The sequence below is a fragment of the Artemia franciscana genome, chromosome 14 (assembly GCF_032884065.1).
Source record: "Artemia franciscana chromosome 14, ASM3288406v1, whole genome shotgun sequence".
NCBI classification, from domain to species: Eukaryota; Metazoa; Arthropoda; class Branchiopoda; order Anostraca; family Artemiidae; genus Artemia; species Artemia franciscana.
In genome coordinates, this window is record NC_088876.1 from 12,563,920 (window position 1) to 12,584,454 (window position 20,535).

General features: G+C 35.3%; 1 protein-coding gene across 2 annotated transcripts in view; it reads left to right on the forward strand.

The window, feature by feature from the left end:
- LOC136035322 (angiomotin-like protein 2) overlaps window positions 1-20,535 on the forward strand; it is a 50,759-nt gene that overhangs the window by 17,311 nt on the left and 12,913 nt on the right. The window contains exons 3-9 of one of the 2 annotated variants that reach the window (XM_065717042.1): window positions 3,284-3,532; window positions 7,815-7,976; window positions 10,904-11,113; window positions 12,832-12,973; window positions 14,605-14,781; window positions 17,288-17,399; window positions 18,990-19,117. In XM_065717042.1, the coding sequence (XP_065573114.1) occupies window positions 3,284-3,532; window positions 7,815-7,976; window positions 10,904-11,113; window positions 12,832-12,973; window positions 14,605-14,781; window positions 17,288-17,399; window positions 18,990-19,117 (1,180 nt within the window). Of the gene's footprint in view, window positions 1-3,283; window positions 3,533-3,708; window positions 3,722-7,814; window positions 7,977-10,903; window positions 11,114-12,831; window positions 12,974-14,604; window positions 14,782-17,287; window positions 17,400-18,989; window positions 19,118-20,535 lie in introns of those variants that run through there. The other variant, XM_065717043.1, reaches the window with a different exon arrangement.

Sequence of the window (20,535 nt, forward strand, 5' to 3'; positions counted from 1 at the left end):
AAAAATCTTGGTAGTACTTATACTACGAAAATTTCCTGTCCGTGCTCATGATAATGAGTGGTGTATATTTTTTTACCCTTCTATACCTACTTTAATATTAACCTAATATTTTCTTTCTTGGTTGAGTTGACTTCTTTTCTATGGTCTTTTCTACTCTGTTTAGCAAAATTTCACTTTTTTATGGCACTTGTATTTACCAAGTGACATATAGCGATCGCAAATTCTGTCGGTCTGTCTATCGGTCCCGGTTTTGCTAGTTTGGGCACTTCCAGATAAGCTAGGACGATGAAATTTGGCAGGCCTAGCAGGAATCAGACCAGATTAAATTAGAAATAATCGTTTCCCCGATTCGATCATCTGAGGGGAGTGGGGAGACGGTTAATTCGGAAAAATAAGAAAAAATTAGGTATTTTTAACCTACGAACGGGTTACCAGATCTTAAATGAAATTTGATATTTACAAGGATATTGTGTCTCAGAGCTCTTATTTTAAATCCCACCTGAACCGGTGATATTGGTGGGAGCTGGATGGGGAAACCTAAAATCTTGGAAAACTCTTAGAGTGGAAAGATCGGGATGAAACTTGGTGGGTAGAATAAGCAAATGTTGTAGATACGTGATTGACGTAACCGGACTGGATTCGTCATCTTTGGGGGAGTAGGGGGGGGGAGGTCCAGTGCTTTGGTGAGTTCGGTGCTTCTGGACGTGCTAGGACGATGAAGATTGGTAGGTGTGTCAGAGACCTGCACAAAATTTCCCCGACTCGACCATCTGGGGGTCTCAAGGGAGAGGAAAAATTAGAAAAAATGAGGTATTTTAACTTACGAGTGGGTGATCGGATCCTAGTGAATTTTGATATTTAGAAAGATCTCGTGTCTCGGAGCTCTTATTTTAAATCCCGACCGGCATTAAGCCTCTGATTTTCCTTTTAAATTAATTTATTGCTTCTTAGAATTTTGCTAGAGCTCATGCCATATGAGCTCTTGGCTCTTGGCTCTTCCGACATCGTCACAAGTGCCATATGAGCTCTTAGCTCTTGTTTCACGAAGCTGCAAAATAGAGAATGTCTAGGAGAATTAGAAAATAAAATGAAGGGTAGTTTCCTATGATTTCTTTTAAACCGTTGTCTAATTCTCATTGTACCATCTCATTCAATCTTTCTGTAGAAATATGTGGTAAATACTATGACCATTACATAGCAAGAATGGCTTTTGAGGGAGTTTTTTGTCTCAAATCGTGAGCAATAAGATAAATTCAAATTTCTTGCCAAAAAATTAAATTGCCAATGAACATTAAATTGCCAAAGGCCACAAAGAAAAATGCAACGGTCCAAATATGAACATTCAACATCGTAAATAAATTTACATAAAAACTATCTATAATGTCCTACAAGTTTCAATGGGTTCCATAATTATCCTGAAGAATCACTTCAGACACATAAAAGTAATCATAACGTTTGCTTCTAATAACACTTATCAGCCACACTTCATCATATCTCCCAAACCAACAGCTATTGTCTCTTAAATCCTTCTATGTTAAATACATGTAAGATAAAATGCGCTTTCATTCATGCATTCAGTGGCGTAACTAGCCTGGGTTCCACCGAGGCTGACTTAATAAATGCCGATCCTTGCCGAGTTCAATGAGCAAAAACTCAGCATTATATAAATTGACCTTAATAATAACAGTAATACAACCTAATTGAATGTATTTATAAATGAATAGATTCTGATAACACTAACACTTGTTCAGTAATTCTGAAAATTATGGTTTAATTTACTGAAACACAAGTGGCTTGAATTCCAACCAGGTTTTAGGTACAAGGATAAAATTTGCTTTGGATTGATGGCTTTTATGTGTGCTCGAATTTCCGTATGGACACCAGCCATTACTTTCACGTTGTTGTAAGGTTGATCTCTGCAGTTCTAGATGATGAATCCATCTTTCTGAATTTTTTTTTTAATGGTAACTTAGTTAGCTCTTCAGTCTTTCGATACAGTCCATGAAAGACTCCACAACACAAATATTAAATCTATCCATCTTCAAGTACCTTAAAACCTAACTGGCTTGATTTTTGCAGAATATGTCAGGATCGCATACTGATTGCGTGAAGTGTCCTATTTCCTTCATACTCTACAATTCTGAATTCCCAAAATCACAAAAGATTGTAGCAAGTATAAACTGGTACAGTTGGCAATCGTTCAGTATTTCTGTAAAATTGATGGAAAAAGACAGGAGATCATTAAGAGGGATGGTGTGCTGGGGGCCAGATATCTGAATAAAGGCACGATATTTTTTTTAGCTGTGTACTGGTAATTGTTCGTGCGCTCTTTAGTTTCATGGCCTTCATGTACTTTTTTGGGACTCCTTTTAAGGGATCAAAGGGGTTAGGCTATGGCTGGGAATCTTGGCCCCTGTTGCAATGTTCGTGTTGTTGCTGTTGTATGGTTAGGGCCTCAGAAGAGACTGATGTGGTGTATGGTATTTTTAACCCGCAATACCCCAAAGATTGCAATGATTTTTTAAGCTCTCTAGGGGCTTGATGTGTCATACTTTGGTAAGTGCACCTGTTGAGGTTCGCCATACCCCACTTCTGTTTACGTCACTGCATGCATCCACATATTATGCATGAATGAGGGCCTTCTTTTTTATGACCTTCCCATATATTTTTTTTTTCTCCAAGTAAAAAGCAATCAGCCCCAGATTCAATAATTTACGTTGACCCTTTCTCCTTGAACCCACCTTAAAAAAATATATTCTCCCCAAGTTTCTTTCAGCTGACAATATATTTTCAAGATTTTACTGCTTTCATCTTTCTTCCCTATGTCTTTTTTTTATAGTTTTTCAAAATATTTTCAACCATTTTGAAATGCTATTATTTCTTCCATATGGTTTGCATTTGCCCCTGAAATGTCAGGCCAACACCCGACATAAATTCCTGTGTTTGTACTTGCTATGAAACCTTTTCTGTCCGTAGATTTAATTTTGTATTGTTGACGAATGGAGACACAAATCCTCTCATTTACACTCCTTTAGTCCAAATTTGTTGAGGAAGCAACCATAGAATAGTTGGTCTTTCGTTACAATAATTCTTAAAGGTAGTTCTTGCACCGAGTATAGAAAATGAGCTTGGTTAAACCTATCTCTCAGAAGAGATGCTTGAGCAGAGTGCTATGACCAACCCGACGGACCTACATCCATTGCATTCAAGGCAAAGGAACTTCTATTATTGAGTGAATGGATGTCATAGCATCCACAATGTCTTTTAAACATTATTCTTGCAGGAGTCCTACATCATTTTCGGTTGAAGATTTAATTAATCAGCAAGTCACGAGTACTCCTGATAAAAGGAACACGCTTCCTCGATGTAGAGATGGGGGAAATTTTTCAAATTTAGATTGCTATTTACCAAAAGACGACCCGCCAGAGAAACGTTCTCATATCAGAAGTGCCTTGAGTTCTGCCTTTAAGGAAAAAACAAACGTCTTCCATGAAATGACCAATGAAATGGGACGCTTGAATATTATGGACAGGTAATAGTTAACAAATTTAAATAATATATATTTCTGCAGGGCTATATTGCCACATACCTTGTAGCGAATAATTCGATATAAGATCGTTTTTTTTCTGTGGGTTTGATCTTTTTTTGGAATTATTTTTATTTTGTTAAATGTCTTCCGTGAAATGACAAAGCAAACGGATCACTTGAATATTATGGACAGGTAATAGATTAAATTTTATACGGATTTAGAGAAGCTGCATTTAGCAGATTTGTGTATAGTTAGAATAAAAAATCTTCTTACCAGAAGACAAATCTTCTTACCAATAACCAAAGACCTTATCCGAATGGTATGGGAAAGTCATAGAGTGGAAACTCGAGTGATTGAAGATGGGTTTGTTAGGAACTAGAATTACTAACTTCTCTAGCAGTGCAGCATTACCTAGTAGAACAAGAATATTCAAAAAAACTCAAGTTGATGTATAATCGGGAATAAATAGTGTGCATTTTAACCACAGTTATCAGTCCATTCCTGATTGTGATATCTTGGAACATGGTGAAACATTTCTAGATGATTTAGCTGCCCTTGGAATAAGTATGACCAGCCTTTTCTACGGCGATGTCTTTAATTAAGCCCTCCTTATGGTCTACATCCCAAGTGTATATTTTATCCAGCCATCTAACATGAGATTTGTTTTTCCTTATTATGTTATTTTAGTACCGTTTTCGTTTGAAGCTGTGAATATTGAGGACACACCGGGACACTTTTTTATAATGTCTAATTTTGAAGCCCAGACAAATGTTGTTAAGAACTGCCCTTTAGAAAGAAATAAGAAAATTTTTCTGGTGTAAATATAAACTTAAATCTTATCTTAGCTGCTTTAATTCCAGGGATGCTATTAGGGGAAATTCACACTAATCAACAGAAACTTTTTATTGTGTTTTGCTAAAAAAAAAATTATATTTTTTTTTGCTTATATACAACCAATTCTAAAAAGATGTAATTCACAATAAAACCATGTGTTACATTTTTATTTGGCAATAAATAATCAAAATAAAGTCTTAGAAGAGACTAATGTCTTTTTAGCTCCAAGAACTTCTTATAAGTTTCACAAAATTTATTGCTAATTTGGAGAGTGGTAGTTCATTAAGCGTACATAGCCTTTCTACCAATTGTACGGAACATGCTGTACTTAAAATTTTCGCTCCCTTGCCTCACAATATGTATGTTAAATCTTATCTTAGCTGCTTTAATTCCAGGGATGCTATTAGGGGAAATTCATACAAATCAACAGAAACTTTTTATTGTGTTTTGCTAAAAAAAATTGTATCTTTTTTTGCTTATATACAACCAATTCTAAAAAGATGTAATTCACAATAAAACCATGTGTTACATTTTTATTTGGCAATAAATAACCAAAATGAAGTCCTGGAAGAGACTAATGTCTTTTTAGCTCCAAGAACTTCTTATAAGTTTCACAAAACTTATTGCTGATTTGGAGAGTGGTAGTTCATTAAGCGTACATAGCCTTTCTACCAATTGTACGGAACATGCTGTACTTAAAATTTTCGCTCCCTTGCCTCACAATATGTATGTTAAATCTTATCTTAGCTGCTTTAATTCCAGGGATGCTATTAGGGGAAATTCATACAAATCAACAGAAACTTTTATTGTGTTTTGCTAAAAAAAAACTGTATCTTTTTTTGCTTATATACAACCAATTCTAAAAAGATGTAATTCACAATAAAACCATGTGTTACATTTTTATTTGGCAATAAATAATCAAAATGAAGTCTTAGACTAATGTCTTTTTAGCTCCAAGAACTTCTTATAAGTTTCATAAAACTTATTGCTAATTTGGAGAGTGGTAGTTCATTAAGCGTACATAGCCTTTTTACCAATTGTACGGAATATGCTGTACTTAAAATTTTCGCTCCCTTGCTTCACAATATGTATGTGTATATCCCAAGGGATCTTGGATTTATTGAAGTCTGCTCGTATTATAAAAATTTATAAGACAGCTACAAACAACTACCTTTCCATTGCGATAATCTCTCCTCCTTATAAGGCCTTTGAAAGAAATATTTTAAAGAATGTTGTATACCTTACTAAAATGTATTTCTTTTCGAAGGGTCAGTTTGTTCTCAGGTCAGGTCACTCCACGGGACAAGCTTTTACGGCCCTTATCAGGCCCAGATTTATCAATCGACCAAGGCCCAGGGGCGCACAATTCCAGGTGACGCAATAAATATATTATAGAATGGTTTGTTTTTCTTAACAAAAATTGGACTGATGTGATTTAACGTCAAAGTCCGCCACCGCCGCGCTGCCTATTCATGGAAAAGTGATTTTATAGCAATACAGTAATTCCTTGGCCAATTATAAACTGTCATATGTCTCCCAAGAATGACAGCTGAGAGTTCGATGTCACCTCTCTCTTTCATTACTTTTTGCTCACCAGTTGCGTTCCATTCAGTGCTTATAATTACCCCTGAATTTTCGGGGATCTCCCTGAAATTCCCGCAAAAATGCAGTGGCAAAAACGCTTGGGCTTAGAGGCGTCAAATCTTTAAATCCGGCCCTGCTCATAGTAAAGATAAATGATTCATGAGCTAGTAATCAGCATGCTGCGACTGTTTTCTAAGACATAGAAAAGCTTTTCAAATTTTTTGTTTAAAACAAAATATAGGCAAAAAAAAAATCTTCAAATAGAGCCAATAGAAGGCTAAACTAAATTCGCTAAGCTGTTCATGAACTAAAACGCTCAACTTTGTTTGTTAAAACCGATAATTACAGTATCTGCGATAAGGGACTAGAACTTGGCAAATCGTATCTGTACAGTCATAAAATTGCATCTAAGATTAATCGGTATCTTCCAAATCATTGCTTTCTTGATATTAACTCGGTTTCTTGAGGGTCTGCTAATGAACCTTTATTATTTCTGACTTAATGACCCTCCATGATGATTGAGTTATGAGATTAGTTCATGTGTTATTTTCAGTGATGAGGCCAATTTTTTGATGAAGAATTCTTTAATAGCAAATATCAAGGTTTTGTGAATCCCACTGAAACCGTTAACGCCCATCAAAGTTGAAATAAAAAAATTACTAATAGCAATGTCGAGATTTAGCTAGCGCTAATCTGAGCCAATCAGAGTTATTCATAGAATTTTTCAGCAGTCAGAAAATTCTATGAAATTAGAATTGAATAATAAATTCTAATTCTAATGAAATTTTAATGAATATAAAAATAAAGTCTATGAATATTAGCTCATATTAGCGTTAGCTAGATCACTGTAAAATCTCATTGTGAACGGACCTTTACTTGTTTCTATAAATGGTTGTTTTGCAATTGCCCTTGCTCCAAATTATTCCAAAACAACATTAATGGTTTTGGTAGATTGCAGCCAATATTTGAACAACATCAACCAAAATAACTGGTTGTTTCTAATAAACAAATACAAAGAAGGAGTATCCTTTGATAATAATGCAGTGGGGTTTGTCATACGATTTATTATTTTTTTTGCGTTCCGTATAAGATTCTATAAGACATCGCATGTTTATACCTTGGATATCCTTACCGACATATTCAGCTTGTATAAACCTTTTATTTTTCACGCTTTTACTTGAATATTGAACAGATTTTGTTATGAATCCTAACCATAAGAACAGTCATTTTAAAGAAATTAATTTATATGCAGTGTAGTAAAATATTTGAGAGAACCTATAAAAATGGTTCATTTATACAGCTGTTCGCGTCACAAAATCAACCCCACCCTTCCTTTCGTCCAGGTTAGGCCTATGCATGTATAACCGCAATTTCTTATTTTCTTGTGAATTTAGAATGATTCTTATAACACTGAGATAGAGTTTCAGTATTGTAACTTGGATCATATTCGAGTCTTCCTCATTTCCGCTATTAAGTGATACTGTTTCACAAGCTTTCTTGTTGCCAAAGATCTGCTAAAATTGGTTGTAATTGGTTTTTAGTTGCGTTGTGGCCCATAAAAGGTCAATTATAAAAGGTTTAGAAGTTCCCAGTTGGAGCAACCGATTAAGTCACCTAAAAAAAGAGCTTGATAAAATCGACGGTGTGGCTTAATGTAGCAAAATGAAAAAGAAAGCAAACCATTACAACCAGCTATTTAATTGGTAGTATTAAAAAAAATGAGAGTCGGTCATAGTTTTGTATTTTCTGTATATGCCTGCTCTAATGTGTGCTTTTTTTTCTAAATTACCCCCTCTCCACTATGCAATTTTCTGAATACATACCTCCCTATGTGGCTCCATGTTTAACCAATTTCTTATTTTGTTAGGTATCTAGACGATGTTAGTCACTATTCAGGTCCATCAAGCTCGGGGAGTAATTGCAGTCGGTATAGCCAGTATAGCACCCTAGTGAATGAAAGAGATGATCTTTCTCATTTATCAATCAGTGACACACTCTTGACGGATGGGATTACCCGCACTCCTTATGGGTGAGTTTTGTTGCTTTTAATGTAATGAATCTTTTTGCCAAAGACTCTTTGCTTTGGCATCCATACCCCTACGAGGCATGGAACTTGGTCACTGGTTGTCGATATTCGAGCTCTCTGTACATGCTTGAAAGTTATACTGGTAATTAATATAAGGGGCGTTGATCGTTTGGGAAACATAAGATAAGGTATACTTAAAGCCCAAAAATACGGCCATGTACACAAAAAAGCAAAATTAATATAAGCGTACATCACCGATCTCTACTCTTCTAAATTCCTATCACATACGACACGTTAAAAAAACGCAGCATTTAATCAATAAGCTAAGATTTCCTTTAGGTAAAAACATTTTCGAGATATCTTCAAGTAGCAACTGAAATTTCCGAAATATACCTTCCCTTATCGTAGAAAATCCCTGCCACGGGCTTAAGCAATGGATCAAATGACCCTCTTCGTCTTTGCAAAGCATGCAAGTATACCTGTCTTCTTTACAGATGTTTTATTTTCCAAACTTTTTAAATCTTGCTCTAATTGGAAAGTGGGCAATTAGCCTGAGCTGTCTCTAATAAGTGATACGTCTAGCTGGTAAATTCAGCTTAAGGTAGAACTCCTGACCATAAACTACCTTAACATCCTTAAACTTTCAACGCTTTTCGAATTCTTCACCTCCTCGCTCCACTTCTAAACCGTTTAGTTTTCTAGCAGAATATTAATCTTACTTTTCAATTTACATGTATTTCAATTCGTCCTCCACCATCATTCTATACTGAAGAAAAACCCTTATTATCTAAAATGTATTTTATTGTACATGACCATGATCCTTTTTTCCCCTGCAAAAGTAATTCTTCACAAGTAGCCCTAAGCAACCTATCACTCGGTAAATGTACCACTTTTAACTGAAATTTAAGCATTGAGACTTGTCTGTAATTTTTTAGCAGCCTTAGATTAACATTCAGAAGTGGGAATGAGTCGTCCTGTGCAGCCTATAGAATCTCCGAAAGGACCCTAATTGAATACTTTCTAAGTGAGCAGGTTTCTCATGTTCCCAAGTCTCTGCTCCATAATGAAGAATTGACATTAGTTTTGACAAAAAGACATTTTTATGCAGTGAAAAACTCTAAACCTTTCTAATTGAATAAGTTAGCAGGTTTCTCATGTTCCCAAGTCTCTGCTCCATAATGTAGAATTGACATTAGTTTTGACAGAAAGACTTTTTTATGCAGCGAAAAACTCTTTATTTCCAATTAGAATACTCTAGAAAATGTTGATGCTCTTCCCCATTTAACTTTCCTCTCACTAATGTTTTCTGAACAAATGTGGTCATTATCTGAATACAATTCACCTTTAAAATATTCCACAATTAGGTGAATTAACTTCTATGGATCAAATGTCGATTTTGCAACTAAAGCTGTTTTATTGGCACAAAACTGAAAGATTTTTACTACCTAGACTCACTGCTGGAGCCCTACTTTTTTTCTAAAAACTCAATTATATCAAGACCAAAAAGTCCAGGTGACAAGGCACTTCCCTGCTTTGCTTCTTTCTTAATTTTAAACGGCCTCGAAAGTCCCGACCCAGCTACTCTTACTATTGCGTTAGTTTCAAAACGTACACTTTACGAATAAAACAAGGCGGTGGCCCTACATCTTCAAAGTTTTTTTAAGCAGAACTTTGGATATAGATTTGAAGCCAAACTAAAAGCAGGCCGTTCCCGAGTGAGTTAGGCCAAGGTCATAAGGAAAAATTTAAAGGAAATTTAAACTTTGTGGGAGGGGTAAAAAGTGAAGCTCTGAATAGGTTAGGGTCGAGAGGGAGTGTTGGCCTCAGGCGGTTTGGTACTGCTGTAAGTTGTTCGTATTAGTAGTTGTTATAGCTATGACTTCTTCTCACCCCGTTCAAGGACATCTTGACTTTTGTTTGGCCCTAGATGAATGGCCAACGACTAGGTATTTTTGCAACCAATCATTCTTCATCCATGAAACGTAACCTAGTCATCTTAAACTTTCTTTTCATTATAGAACCAAAAGTGGGACCGAGAACACATTTTTCGTAGGTCATTGAAGGAAGTACCTAAAAAAATGTCCCTTTGGTATTAAATATCCCTGTGGTATAAAAAAGATATACCTTTGGCAATTCCTGTGGTAACCATCTAGTATATAGTTTATAATCTTTGAAAGCGACCGCGTGTCAGAGCATTACTTAGTCTCTGCCATCACCGTGGCATCCAGTAATCTAATGTTAGTTTGAAGACTTAATCTTCATTTATTCCAAGCTTTTTTTGAACTGTGGTAAAACACCCTGCTGCCTGGTTATTCTACTTGGAAATACTTCCACCATCTGCATCAACTGCAGTTACTAAAATCGCTGCATGAGAAAGTGAAGCTATCCACTAGGTTTATCGTATCTTTACCTAACATCGCGTCATTATCCAAACTTATTCGTTGCTTAAGCGACATAATCATCTTTACACTAGTTTTCAAGTCTATTCTTTTGCCCTGAACGCGTAAAACCTCCAAAAATTGATTCATTTCAAAGCCATTTTTATCCAAGACACTCAAGTTGCCTTCATCTTCTATATCGAGAACAGTTATTGGCTATTATTCGAATTTGGAATAGTATACCTCGACAGGTATAATTTCACACTGGTCAAATCTTTTGACGGTAGGAGGGGGGGGGGGAGTGGACTTTTAGTCTGACAAAAAGATGTCAACAGGGCTGTACCCCATCCTTCTGGCCTTGTTGCATGCATTTTGACATCAGAAAACATCTATAAAAGGTGCACTTTGTGTGCCAAAATATTGAAATATTTTGAAACAAATATTGAATATCGAAAAAATAGAAAAATTGCGGTTGAGAGTAGACGGAGGATTTTGACATAGACTTCCTTTATACGGCTTTCGTCTCGGTGGATAATGTTTTTGTAACTTTAGGCAATATTTTGGTTGTCTGTCTTCATGTACCAATGGATCTATATACGACAACTGTTGGATGAACGAAATTTCTTCGAAAAATTCGCCAACTCTTCTACAAACTCCCCGAAAAGGGACCCGGCTGCGAAGGACAGTTTCCCGATCCCAGCCAGACTTGTCAAAATTGAAACAAAAACGAGAGGACTCATCTCTTCACATTTCGAATTCCCCGTAAGCATGCTTGTTCTTTTTTTTTTTTTTTTTTTTTTTTTTTTTTTTTTTTTTTTTTTTTTACAGTTAACATATACGTCCGAATCTTTCAAAATTAATGGTTGCTTTTAAGTGGTCTATAATCGTCTATTGATTCTATTTTTATAATGTTCTATTTTTTTATTATTATTACTTTTGATCTTTAGTGTTAAATTTTTCTCGGGTGACTCCACCCCTGCAAACAGTGAGGGGGCAAGAGATGATACTCTCACCTTAATAAGATTGATCCAAAGAAAAATCCACACAATTAATCTAAAGAATGATCTTTTTGCATTTTGTCCCTCTCCCTATGTTTACACCTAAAAAAAAAAAGAAAAAATCTGTAGTTAACTCTACTTGTGGTAAGATGGCTGAAAGAAGCTTGTTCTAATATTTTTGCGAAAAACTTATCATTTGTAAAAAAAAATGTAATACCATTAGAAGCAAAAAAAAAAAATTAAAAGACACACTGCTTCTAAACTGTTCAAGTTTATTGAATATTGTTTAATCAAGTTTAATGAAATTGAATATATGAATAGTGTAAAAGATATAAAACTAAATTAGCGTAACATGAGAAAAGAAATAATAGTACGAACATTTTGCGTGTATCAAACTAAGCGTTTTCTGTGTTGAAACAAAGAAACAATTAAATGAGAAAAGAAAACAAATCTAAAAAAAAATAAAAATACAAACGAAACGACCAAAGCAATATGTAAACTATTGTTACTCCAAGTGAGACACAGTATTTGAAAATATCACAATTATTGGGATTAGCCATGTCTCAAAATTCTTAGCAAATACCGATAACACAGAACTGCATTCATGTGTTCCGCTTACTGGTGTCAAAGCTTTTTGCCAAAGAAAATAAAACATTATCTCGAGCTTATTAACCATGCAAATACAACTTTGCTTTACCGAATTTGACGTTTATTCAAGTTGCATTGCAAAGACGACATAAGCTTATCGAAGTAAGTGTGTATAATCCTTCCAACGTCTGCTTATCTGAATGCATTTTACTTTTTGGTTTCATTAAAATGTTTTCGTCCTTGTAAAAGTTTGACTATTTTGGGATTAAAATATCGCCGGGATAATTCAGTTAGGCTTTGTAGTTTCACAAACAAGGATGGATTTAGCAATAGGATAGAAAGATGGGACAATGCAAAAAATACCACATATATGCAAAAACAATCAATTAATATCTTTACTGAATTGATGTTAAATTAGCGAGATAGATCGATTCACCAGAACACTCATAACCAAAATTTACTACTTATTAGGAGACTTTTTTTTATCTAAACCTGGCTTAGCTGGCTATCTTCTTTTGGTATAGTTTATGCATGTTTAGTAGGCAACATCTATCTTTTATAGCCCAAATAAGGGTAAATGATTCAATATTTATAATATGAACCTTTTTGTTCCCCATTTGCTGGACAAAGTCAGTCTTACAGGCTTTTTGATTGTTCAGCTGAAGTTTCATCGGAATTTTGATTGATTAATATAATCGAAGGCGATGAGCTTTAGGGATCGAAAGCTATACATATTGCCGAAGGTGTTTGACTCACCTGTCTCTCTGCCAGTTTTTCAACCTTGTGAAATGAATCTGTAAAACCAAATAAAAGTAGTGCCAACTCACTCTGCGTCCAAATAAAAGCAAATGTATGTATTCTATTTCAATGCTTAATATTTCTTTTCTTCCCCAGTTTGGCTGAGAAAATTCTTATGAAAGCAGGGAGTCCTCGGAAATCTCCTAAAGTGAAGGAAGATGACTGTTGGACCAATGCTGAGCTTCTCGATGCTCTTCTACAAGAAAATTTGGTTTTGAAAGAAGAAGTACGGCTACAGGTATCACTACGCCTCCTCCGATCGATTACAATCAACAAATTACACAAATAGTACCAGACAGGGTTGCCACTGGCCCTAATAAAAATTCACTAGGCAAATTGTAAAAAGAATAACCAGACTAGAGAAAAAAAAAAGTATAACGCAAACCTCCTAACGTCTTTTTTCTTTATATGTCTGTACAAACTATCAACTGCTCTTCATTCATTTGAAAGTGTTCCCACCAGAGAGTTGTGACTCTTCCTTTTGCGTCGATTTAAATCCAGATTTAGCGATATGGAATCCCTAAAGAGGAGTTGTCACAATAATAAGTTCGAACTTTGTACTAAACCTCAATAGTAGAAAGTGGTATCTGGGAAAATCTTGCTTTTCTGAATAGAAATGATGAAAATTGGATAGCGGCGTAGTAAGAATATGGTTTATCAGTAACGGGTCTTAAGCGTAGAGAATTAGTCTAAATTCACCATCTCAATAGAAAAAACTCCTCGAATGATCTTTGTCGCAGTAGTTGCTACTGAATTGAATAAAATGCGGCTCAATATTAGACCTTGCCTTAGCCCTCTCCCCAACTTCATGGGATCAGTAATCCCGTTTGCTGTGGCTTTCGTACGGATAGAACTATGAAAATACCGAAACGAAAAGATGCGATTTGAAACCTGTTTTCATGAAATTCAAAACACCTGGGGCTGAGCAGCCGAAGCAATATCAACACGAATTTATATAGATGAACAAAGTTCTTCTGCTCTAGAAATCACTACGTATTCTCAGTAGACAATGCGCCACTCTGCAACCTAAATTTTTTCTAAAACCAAATAGCCAGTGTTCAGTATTACACTTCAATAAAAATTCCACCTGACGAAGTCGTTCATATAGCTTACTGAAGGTAGGAAGCGTTGCTATAGGGCAGGGCACTGATTCTCTTGTTTCTTTTTCGTTTTTTCTTTCTTTTTTTTGTATGTGTGTGACTCCTATCGCAACGTTTTGGTGATTACAGTATATGAGAGTGCTTTCGTAGTAGGGTTTCTAATGATTATTCTAAATGTGATGAGTATTAAATGCTATTTTGAGACCAGGTGGCTTGCAAAGCTCATGGGGCAGGTCTAGGATCGGTGAGATATTTATTTTTTATGTTTCTATTCCGTTTAATTAATTAGTTTGTTGTGTTTTTTAGATCCTATTATATAACACTTCTTGTGTGTAGTATGTTTTATTGCCTTTATTGGTTGGCCAGGTGCCGCAAATTGTTATTATCTGTGTTTTTAATAAGTTCTATGAGAATAGTTACTAGCCCTAGCAATGAAACAAAAAAGAAACAATACGAGGGAGATTTGGAGCCAATGAACATATTAGAATAAATGCTGATATTTTGGTAAAAGACTTTTGCTAAGTAGTCATGATTACGAGGTGAAGCATAAAAATATCGATAAATGAAGAAAATGAAAATCCCAGAAACTGAGAGAAACAGAAAGAAATCATGAGAAGCAATATAAAAAAATAATGACATGTTATCACAGAGTTGTTTTCGTATTGAGTCTCTTGTTTCAAATTTTGCTAATTTTTGTTCTTCTTGTTTGTTTCATGCATCTTCACCCTTATTCTTGATTGACATTCCTTGTTCCATGTTTAATTGGCAGGCAGCCAAATTGGAGAAGCTTTCAAGGCTTGAAAGTGAGCTTTGTTCTATTCAAGCAAGTCATCAGGCTCTGATCAGAATGAACGAAAGGCGGGAAACCCTTGAACGAACTGCAAGACTTCGCCTAGAATGTGAAACTCGAAAACTTCAAGAGTTGAACGAGGATCTGCGAAATCAGGTATTATAGAATTGTAAACATTTTTGAATTAAAAAAAATCTGGAAGGGGAAGTTTGAATTGATAATTTTGAGGCTTCGCTTTTGGATAAAATAGGTGTTTTAGCATTTTGTGTCAGATTTTATCCGTTTTTTTTGGGTGCAAGTTTTTGTGTAGGAGGAAAAACAACTTCCTTTTTAGTGGAGGAGAGATACGGAAAAAATGGTCAAACCTCGGGGAAATTGCAATAGAATTTTTGTTTACACCAAAATGTTTAGAAAAATCAGCTGAATTACACAAAAATCCACCAAAATCCTCCTTACACAAGTGTCCCAAATTTTACCTTGAAGAGGGAAATGAGGGGGAAAATCGATTTTTGTGTTTATAAATATTTTGGAGTTTCAAGAGTTGTTTTCTGTCAAATCAAGCATGCTGGCTCCAAATCTGAATTCAGGTTTCCATTTTTCCGTATCCTTATGCCCATTTTCACCCTAAAAGGACGGGGGGGGGGTAAAACTCGAAATTATGAGGTTGTGGTGTTTTTGATAGTCTCCTATGTAGCTTTCCCTAGTGGTATCCAATTCGAAAATAAAACTTGATTTTACGTAGTCAAGTAGTTATATTCAACTAGTTATTTTAATCATTTTCGGTCGCTTCACCATTTCCTATCAACCTAGGAATGGCGCCATAGAATATGACTCTCAAATATTTTAATTTCAAGCCAGTATTCTAGAATTCCCTCTCCCCTCTAGTTTGAGGTTTCCATTCCTTAGTGCCATTCTCTAGCTGATCTAATCATTGGAGCCATCTACCATAGAACTTGCCTCGTGACTGAGTTCAATGCTATATAAAAGGTTTGTGCCGTTTGATTTACTTCCAAAAAAAAGACAAAAGAACAAACTGGGATGCGCGAGTGTCGAGTAGAATTTATTTTGTGAGATATTGTTCAGTATTATCCTTCCGATTTTGGAAAAGAACGGATAATAACTTCTGATTTTCTGATCTTCTGTGTTTGTTCTACACTTATGCATGCTAACGAGCGCGCTAGTCGAGCCGGAAAAACTAATCATTACCTACTAACCGAAACTAGCCGCTTTACTGGAAGGGAAAGTGTATCGTCGATGCAGAGCCTGTCATAAGTGCTTTAAGAAATGCTATTGGCAAAAACTGCTTTCAAGTTGCAGGCATTTCGTTTTTATGTCACTTTTTGCTGTGAGTCTTTTTGCCGAAATATAGAAAAAACTATAAACGTGAAATCAATATTTTTTCCTTTATTATTCAGAAATTATCAGAAAAAAAATCCAGGTCAAAGCTCCTTAAAAGACGGCTATTATTCAGGATCCGTGGCATAGGAAGATTGCTTAAAATCATGATAATTAGCCTTAAATCATAAAAGGTATACATTAAAGATTATGAGAAACTCAATATTCTTAGCTCCAAGTCTGTCTCAGAGAGAACAGTCATCCACACTATTTTTGAATAAAATCCCAAAGCTAAATACCTAGTTGAAATATCTAATTTTGTCCTTATATTGCATGTTAAAGGACTTGCTATGGACGGAATAAATTTAATGTAAAGCAAATAAGAGTAAGGATTCTGGCTAAAATTTTTAGTTTTTGGATACAAAAAAGATTTATATTGCTGATCTTAATAGCCATGCATAACATAGCAATGGGTCAAAATATTTTAGCCTAATATTTACTCAGATTACTCATTAAAAGAAAGCAATATCTTTTGTATTTGCCAATTGTTGTTTATGCATAAAAATTGGTCTCTAAAGTAAAATAAGTAAATTAAATAGAATATCGCTAAAATATAATTAAATAAGTCAGTTAAATAGAATGTAGTAAAAAAATGGACGAAATGTGTCGGGTTGAAATCATAGACTTATGATTGAAATCATACAGCATACGGTCTGCCATGCACGTTTCCTTCCAAATCACTATCCTTAGGCGTCCTCTATCCAAGATCTCCATCAAGGGATCCCTCTATTATTTTACGATTCCTGGAAGAATCGACCGATCTTGTCAGCTACATGGTGTCTGTTTACCTTCTTGAGTGTTGGAAGGATTTAACTATAATATCTAATAATATAGATGATTAAAACCCACAGAGGAAATTTGCTTTCATGAAATTATTTCCTTTATTACATTTATTTTATTTTACTTTAAAATGTAGATTTTTCATTTTCTTTAATTTCACTTTTCTAACTATATTTTTTATTTTTGAATTTAATATACTAATCTTTTAATTTACTTCCCGAGATCATTCTCTTTTAAAGGATAAATATATGTTTCAATAAAATCTCAAAACTTCAGTGAATTTTTGCAAGTTAAAGCTATTTAAGCTTATGTTTATTTATTTATTTTTGTTATCTTACTTCGGTGGTGTTTTAATGACTGTAGTGCAAGGAATTTCTTTTTCTTATCGAAGCCATGTCCATGCACCAAAATACCGACTTGTCCCTGTTTCATCTCCTCTGTTCCTATACCATTTACCAGGCACCTACCAAGTTTTATCCTTTTTTAGGTCGATATGCTTACCAATCGCATTCTCAGTGGGCTGAACACCTGTCCAGCTGGGGAGATAGGAAGAGAAATGGCCCAAAGAGACTTGACTATTGCACGGCTTCTATCACAAAGTATTTCATTTTATTGTTTTGCTTTTTTTGTAAGATCACATAGCCTTTTAAAGTTAAGAAAGGGATAAAGTAGGGGAGCACCTTGTCACCTCGACTTTTTGGCCTTTTTATTAATGACATTGTTGAATTTTTAGCAAAAAATGGGCTCCAACAGTGAGATTAGGTAATAAAAACTTCTCAGGGTTGTTGTTTGCTCTAGTGGCGAATTCGGCACATAATTTACAGAAGCTCCTGGATTTAACAGATGATTATCTAAAGATGAAGTGCATGCAGGTAGATGTTCAGCAATCAAAAGTGGCTATATGTAACAAGAGGAATCATAAATGTGACAGTAAATTTTGGTTTAAGGGGAGGAGATACAAGTTGTGGATAAAGTTAAGTATCTCGGATATATTTTTCAAAGTAATGAAAGATGGAATTCACATAAAAGAAACGTTAAACCGGGGAAGAGCAGCAATGTTTATAATTATCCGGAATAATGTAATTGGGATAAAAAATTTGTCGTTACATAAAAGGGTCTTTTTATCGAGAATAATGCCCATTCTACATTTGGGGGCATGACAGAGCGGCTCAGCTAGAGAGTATTCAATTAGGGTACTTTAAGAGATTGTTAGGGCTGTATAGAACAACTCATTCCCAGTTTTTAAAGGGCGATCTAGGTATAAGGCCACTAATTGTTAATAACTATTGTTATTTTATGGAAATAAATAGAACTTGAACTTGAATAAATTACAGACTAGTCTCAATGATTAAATTTTAGCTGAGAGTCGTCCAGTTACCAAGTGACAGGTTGCTTAAGGCAGCTTATGAAGATTTACTCTCGCAGGGAAAAAAAGATCATGGCCACTAAAAATAAAAGACATTTTAGACAAAACAGGGTTTTCCTTTGTTTGGAATGAAGGTAGAGGACCAATGGATATAAATGCAAATTGGGAGAATGAGATTAAGAGAACAGTCCGTTAAAAATTCACAAAAATGGAATGTGTAAAGAAAGAGATTAAGCTCCTTATATGTATCAAATAATAAAAAATAAAAAAATCAACTAAAAGTAAGGAGCAACAACATAAAACGAACAGAAATTATTCTGTGTGTGAGGGGGGTCTCCCCCCCTCAATTCTTGGCTTTTTACGCTAAAGTTTTTAAGTACTTTTAAAAAAAGGATCTTATTTTATGGCTTATATCCTCGGAACCACCTTGGCAAGACCATCCCTGTAAGCGAAACCTAATAGATGCCAAACTTGATTTTTCTTTCTTTTTTCTTTTTGTTATTCGAGAGTTGAAACAAGCTGCACAGACTCCCCTCTGTAGAATCTTTCAAGTCAAAGAAATTGGGAAGGGGAAGAAAAAAGGATAAAAACTTTCTTGGGCCTCAGTTAAAGGCAACTGGTTCATTTCTGAGATTTGTTCACGCATCGAATCAACTTTTTATGCTAGTGAAAAGTTGTTGTTCTGCTTTTTGACATTATGTCCAATGCTGCTAAATAAATGTAAAATTAATTGATTTGGCATCTGAGGCACTTGATTATTAGGCCCTTTATTAAAAAGTGAACATGCTTTACAATTAGATACAATGGCTATGTATATTTGCAGATAAAGAATTGATGTCACTGAAAAATCAGCAAGAAATAGAGCTGTCAGCTCAACGGGCAACACTGCAAGAGCAGCGGAAACATATTGATCTTCTCGACGCGGCATTGGCTGTAAAATCACAATGCAAGGTCCGTATTTCTTCTGTTATTTTAAATAAAGTTGGAAACTATCTATGTTGCTCGTGTGCTATTACTACGTTACAATATACATCATACTTTTGGGTAGTATATCCTTACTAAGGAAGGAACTAACCAAGTTGAATCCCTTCAAAACAGGCTTTTTAAGATGATAAATAAAGAAGGAAGATGTTGTATGTTAGATTGAAACCAATCATAGAAAAATCCAAAAACGATCCTAAGTTATCCTCACTGTCAGAAATTGATTAAGGAGCGACTCGGCTCAATTACAACCGAAACTCTGAAAATGAAAATTTTGATATCAATAGATAAATCAATGGAATTGGCTTTTTAAGCTGATTCCAAATATATAAGATTAATTATGTTTAATCTTACCCATCAAAAGCTACGAGCCTGAGAAAAGTTGCTTGATTTTGTAAATGAGGGGGAAACACCCCCCCCAAAAATTCAGGAATCTTAATGAATATCGTACTATCAGATTCAGCGTATCAGAGAACCCACCTGAAGAGGTTTCAAGCCCTATCTACAAAAATGTGGAATGTGTATTTTTGCTAGAAGAATGATCACGGATGTATTTTTTATTTATTATTTTTTTCGGGGGATATTTCATCGAACTAATGGTCCTAGAATATAGAGAGAGAGCTCGTTCGAACGGAAATTAAAATTTCTAGTGCCCTTTAAAAGGGACCAATCCAGCCCCCCTCCCATGCCCTTTTCATCCCAAAGTCGTCCGATCTCAATTTTGGTCGTTCTGTTCAGCATAGTTCAAAGGTCCAATAACTAGCCTCTAGAGATGTCAGGACTCCCAAAGCCCCTTGGGGCTTGGGGGTATCAAATTTGTTATTGTTTACGTATACTATATGTTAATGAGAAGTATGAACAAATTTTTCGGTGGGAGGGGGATTTTCACTGGAGAATTTACGTGGGAGCTGGGAGCAACTTTCCACTGAGGGGGGATGGATTTTCACTGGAGAATTTACCGTGGGAGCTGGGAGCAACTTTCCACTGAGGGGGGATGGATTTTCGGGTAAAAATCTCTACGGAGAAGGGATACACAGTACGATTTGAGAAAAGGTCAGAAACTAAAATCTTTTTCAAATGAGAGTATGTCAAGAACAATTTTTCAAGCGGAATCATCCGCAGGAAATTTTCCGTGGGAATTTTCAGTGACGATGGAATTTTCCATAGTGGAGGGAGGGGTATTTTACGTGGAAGGAATTTTTTACGGGAGGGGGGAATTTTCGATGGAGGGGGAGCCGGATTCGTAGCATTATTTGTAAAGCGATCAGAAATTAAATCTAAAAAACTATTTTTTTTTATCTGAGAGTAAGGTGCAACATTGAAACTTAAAACGAAGAGAAATTTTCCCACTTATGAGGGGTTCCCCCCTCCTCAGTACCTTGCTCTTT